The sequence below is a fragment of the Salvelinus sp. IW2-2015 genome, unplaced genomic scaffold (genome assembly GCF_002910315.2).
Source record: "Salvelinus sp. IW2-2015 unplaced genomic scaffold, ASM291031v2 Un_scaffold7190, whole genome shotgun sequence".
NCBI classification, from domain to species: domain Eukaryota; kingdom Metazoa; phylum Chordata; class Actinopteri; order Salmoniformes; family Salmonidae; genus Salvelinus; species Salvelinus sp. IW2-2015.
The window spans coordinates 6,625-12,139 of record NW_019948450.1 but is presented as its reverse complement, the minus strand read 5'-3'; the positions used below and the strand labels follow the sequence as shown (position 1 = coordinate 12,139).

Genomic DNA, 5,515 nt, shown 5'->3' with positions numbered 1-5,515 from the left:
GCGTTTCGGCTGCTCCTCTGCAAAAAGCAGCATCGGACCAATACAGACTACACCAAAACTTCAAGTCAGAACACCTGGTTACAGACTATATGTAATTGAACCCACAAATGCTGATGCTCCAGGCCAGTTTAATTGCTTCTTTAATCAGGACAACAGTTTTCAGCTGTGCTAACATAATTGCAAAAGGGTTTTCTAATGATTAATTAGCCTTTTAAAATTATAAATTGGATTAGCTAACACAATGTGCCATTGGAACACAGGAGTGATGGTTGCTGATAATGGATTTCTGTACGCCTATGTAGATATTCCATTTTTTTAAATCTGCCATTTCAAGCTGCAATAGTCATATAGGACATTAACAATGTCTACACTGTGTTTCTGATCAATTTTATGTTATTTTAATGGACAAAAAAAGTGCTTTCCTTTCAAAACGAAGGAAATTTCTAAGTGACCCCAAACTTTTGAATGGTAGTCTACATCAGCACATAACAAGGATAAAACAGTTGAATAATATATTTACATACGCAACTATACAGTAATAAGTCAATTAATACATGTTTACATAACAAATTAAGGGAATAAGCCAATAACTTGTGATTCAAATCTCCAATAGGAAACTAAACATGCAGAAACAAATAACTTGAGAAGAGGTTCTTGCACAGAATGACACAACAAAGGAAAGGGGTCTTAGTGAGCTGGAACCTTGCTGGTCTTGGTCGGTGTAGGCTGGGTGGGTAGAGCGGTGCTGGCTGTGGCGGTGCTGGTGGGGGGTCCACTGGGCAGCTGCAGGGCCTGGTGATGATGGGGCACCGGCTGGCTGGGTGGTCCCGTAACGGGGAGGTTCTGGACCGAGATGCCGTGCGGGGTGATGTAGTGGATCTGACCTGGCGTGGTCACGTTGACCTGCTCGTTGGTCTGGACCTCGATCTTGTAGCCCGGCGGCAGGAAGGTGTTGAATCCCATGATGAGGTCTGGGTGGCCCTTGAAGAGCTGGGAGACACGGCTGATCACGCCCGGAGTGTCGATGCTGTGAAAGTAAATGTGCGTGTTTAAGATTGACTACATGGTAGTTAGACTGTGCAGAATCCCTGATGTACAAATCACCTTGCTTCTCAAATAACTACTAATTATGTGATCAAGATTAGTGATTCCCCGCCTCGCCTTGCTCAAACTGATCCCCTCAAACATGGAATATCTTCCTGCAGCAAGAGTTCACGGCTTACATGGATGTTTACAGTGTTTGCTTAGAAAAACAAACTAAATTGTAACTGACCTCTGTGACTTGAACTCTTTCATGATGTCAAGGAAGTCGTTGTAGACTTGAGGCTGATTCCCAAACTGCAGTTTCACTTGGTCCAGGTAGGACAGAGCGTCTTCAACCTACAAACACAGTTATGCCAGTCAAACAATGTTTTCAAAGGTATAAGGAGATGAAGTGGGCATTGATCAAGAGAATGAAAACATCCCAACGAGCTCCATACTTTAATTGTTGACTAGTCTCATTGCTGCACTACTTACTAGTGATGGGGGGGATCAATACAGTTACACATAGGGATATTATTTTGGATGATATATCCTAGCATTTTGACAATATCTCAATATTATTTGTGTGCTAGTTGGCTGTACCACTTTAAAATAAAAGAGTATTTAACCTTTATTAAACTAGGCAAGTCAGTTAAGAACAAATTCTTATTTACAATGACGGCCTACCCCAGCCAAACCCTCCCCTAACCCGACGACGCTGGGCCAATTGTGCACCACCCTATGGGACCCCATCACGGCCGGTGGTGATACAGCCCGGAATGGAACCCGGGTCTGTAGTGATGCAGTGCTGGATCCCTATACTCCAGTACTTCTCCTTCATAGCTTGTTTTCAGCACTTTTATTCCATGACTGATCAAAATTAATTTTTCCATGGCTCTCGTCTCTGCAGCAGTCATACGGTGAGCAATGTTTGTAACGGGAAATGCAATACAATGACAGAATACATATCAGTACTAAGTATGGTGATGATATGCTATCCCTGGCAACTCCCAGCCCTATTATCTACCATGCTTTGAAATCAACAGGTCCTAATTGAGTCCATCATACCCCACTTTATTCTGTATTTAGTACATGTGCTTATTTTGTCTCTTTTGTACGCTCAATAAAAAATGTATACATATGAAAATGCACCTTGAGTCGCTGGAATTGGGCACCCTGTGAGGGGGCCATAGGGGCCAACGGATGGGCATGGCTCTGGACCACCGCAGCCCCCTGTGATTGGACAGCTGGACTGTGGGTGGGGCCCACAAGTGAGCAGGACTAGAGGCATGTCCATGGCCACTGGAGTTCTGGGGCATTGGTGGAACCTGGAGGACAAGATTCAGTCAAATATCAGCATTCTGCCTGTGGTAAGATAGTAAACAAAGCCTTGAAAAAGGCAAATATAGAAACTACAGTTCGCTGGTTAATTGGTACTTATAAATAATGCATTGTAGAATCTAGCAAAATTATTATTTTCTGTGCAACATACTCTCATCTAGATTAAAGAGATATGGCAACAGTTCCCATACCTGGTAACCCTGGGGGATGGAGTATTGGATGCCGGGGGAAGGCTGCATGTTGTCGGTGACGGCCTCGTACACGGCTGGGGCTATGACGCGGTGCTGGAAGCCCTCCACAGTACCGGGACTGGGGGCGACGCTGCTGCTGGGACGCAAATACTGGTTCCTGATCCTCCGCACGCCGCTTCATTGTATATTCATACTCAAAAGAGCTAGGATGCAAGGTACAACACAGTTAACATTTAGGCATACTTGATTGATAATCGATAGTCACCCTGACAAACTGCACATTTAAGATGGATACAATCATTTAGCACATTTCAGACTCTGTGGCACACTTTATGGGATTCTCCAGTATCTGTCTCACCCACAACTAGTGGCTTATTCCAAAAATGTGATGATATGAACGTTATTGTGATCACTTTGGAGGGAGAGTGGTAGCCCCCCCCCACCAACAAGGCTGGAGAATTCAGTACGTCACAAAGAAGGATTTTGGCCAGAATATGAGCTAGAAATTGACTGCTTTAGTGGACAATACATAGATAACTATGTAGCTAGCTACAGTGTGTAGGGACGAGGGACGCATTGGCAAGATACCGACTGGACAACGTTATTCAACCTTTATCAGCTAGCGTGCTTGCTAAGATAACTAGGAAGTAACGTTACTCTCATCACTCAACATGGTAAACCAAAATATGGAATATGGCTAGGGAACACATCCACAAGTCTAATCCATAAATGTGTTTCTTATTAGCGGTGGCGACACGTCCCAAAGACAATCCACAAGCTAACGGTGAGATGTTAACTGGCTAGCGGTTAGCTTCTAAACCAGCAATAAGACCTGCCCATTCCCTCCCCCTCTGCCAGAGAGGCCTGACGCCATCCACTGCTAGCGGAGTCGTGCGCGCCCGAACTTGTGTGGCTAAATGTACGAGCGTGTCAGGTCAAATATGTATAGAGCACTGTTAACTATTGCCTTTTCATTTTTAACTAACACGTTAGCCTTAGCTGTCGTAGTAACGAAAAGTTCAATTAAAAATAGATTTCAGTTAACGTTAGCTAACAAGGATGGTTGACTTCCCGGTGGTCTTTTTAGTAAGCTACTGCTAGCAACACATTGTGGCTTACGCTAACCAGCCATGTTCGAACGTCATCATCATAGAACCCAGTGATTCGACTAACGTTAGCTAGCACAACAACTGTCCTTGCTACCATTATTTCAATAGTAGCAAATACTGTTTTTCGCTGGATATGTGTTTTGACGATTATCTAGTTAGTCGTTAATTTGTCCGAATCCTATCAAAATGTTAGCTACCAACTACTGCTGTACGATGCTGTTCACTAGCTATGGAACTACTGTAGCTAGCTAATCGTCAAAAACACATTAGCCAGCGAACATTAGCGACATGCTAAAGCAGGCATCGTTAATGTTTAAGACTCAGTATGCCAGCAGAAAGATAACATTTTCTGAGTGTATTGCTGCATCTGACAAGGTATGTAGCTAACGTAATGTAGCAATTTGCTGTAACAGCACGTAGCTAGCGCCATTTAGTTTGGCTTCAAATGGGCTTAGTTAGCTAGCTAACGTTAGCTTGCGTGATAAAACTCACCTCAACTGACTGCGACCAATAACAACTTGTCGAACCAAATTTGGATTTTCTCAGTCAAATGACAAAGATTCGCCAGTTAAACAGTATCAATATTGAGGGTGCATATTCCAATTGAAATGTCAAAGAAGAACTGCCCCTGCTAGCAAACCCGCTAACAACAATCCCTGTGGCTAGTACGTTCCTTGAACAGAGGCGTGGTTCCAATGAGGGCGGTTAGTCTCCTCCCATTCTAATGACAATTGGCAACTCTTCAACAGAGGAAACAATAGCAACAGAACTTCATTGGTCAGATTTCCAATCACTCAGGGTTTTTTTTTTTTTAGCATATTTTTTTTTTTTACATACAGGCATTTTTAGACCTCCGCAAACTTTTTACCATTGAATACAAAATATCATCTATAGAACGATAAACTCGATGATAATGTAAGAAATATAGCTACCGTACCTGTATGAACATAATACATAATGAACATAATACGCTACTTTGTGCCTTGTCGTATCTAGACACAGGGATACAGCACAACCGCATAAACACACAAATTCATGCATAGCTATTATAGTGCTCAACGACTTCATAAACACAACATATAATATTTATGAACCAGACTATAGATGCTTCACAAATCAGTTATAACCAAAGCAATACTATAAAAGATGCTTACTTCTGGTGCTTTTCCAAATGGTAAATTACATGTTCTTACGAATGACTTCGGAGAATCTAGTAGTCAGTCAGAGGGTTGATGTTTCATGGTTATAAAATGTTTGAATTAAGTTAAATTCATGAGGATTAACACTATTTTAGCGGTAGTAGGAGACCAATACGRCTTTTGTGACCAATTGCGTATCAAATCTGGTTTGTCCTTGCACCTGAAGACTGATAGCCAGATGAACTAAAGCCCCAGCAGGAGTCGTCTTTGTGCTTACATAAGCACGATCTATGTTTGTAGTAAACGTGGAGCGGGAGTAGTATCAATAATATTGATTYGTTAAGGCCGGGTTACTGTAATGATGTGACAACTGTTGATGGCTTTATAAATACATTTGATCGAATTTGATTGGTTCAATGTTGAAGAATTCATTGGGAGTTATTAGAAAGGTTGTTAAAAAACAAGAAAAACAACTTTGAAAACCTTTCAATTTCACTTCACAGTGGAGGAAACTCTTGTAAATATGTGTCAACGGCAGTTTAAAAATAATTTCGAGTATAATTTGCTAATTGCAGGATAGTTTTATTCAACCCCCCCCTTATTCATTAGTCCACTTTTGATACATTCCCACAAAAGTGTGCATGCCAACATCCAATGAAGATATACTACTTCAAGTCAGTCTTTATGATGTGTYTTCTCAAATGTTATTTGG

At 41.8% G+C, this 5,515-nt stretch overlaps 1 protein-coding gene across 1 annotated transcript; it reads right to left on the bottom strand.

Moving 5' to 3' along the window:
- Positions 1–614: 614 nt before the first annotated feature.
- LOC112079196 (paired amphipathic helix protein Sin3a) lies at positions 615–4,381 on the bottom strand. Its single transcript, XM_024145214.2, has 5 exons — positions 4,157–4,381; positions 2,556–2,758; positions 2,176–2,351; positions 1,274–1,380; positions 615–1,027 (listed from the first exon to the last, which is right to left on the bottom strand). Exons 3-5 carry the CDS (start codon positions 2,212–2,214, stop codon positions 688–690), a joined length of 486 nt encoding a protein of 161 aa, XP_024000982.2. The 5' UTR covers positions 2,215–2,351; positions 2,556–2,758; positions 4,157–4,381; the 3' UTR covers positions 615–687.
- Between the last annotated feature and the right edge of the window lie 1,134 nt (positions 4,382–5,515).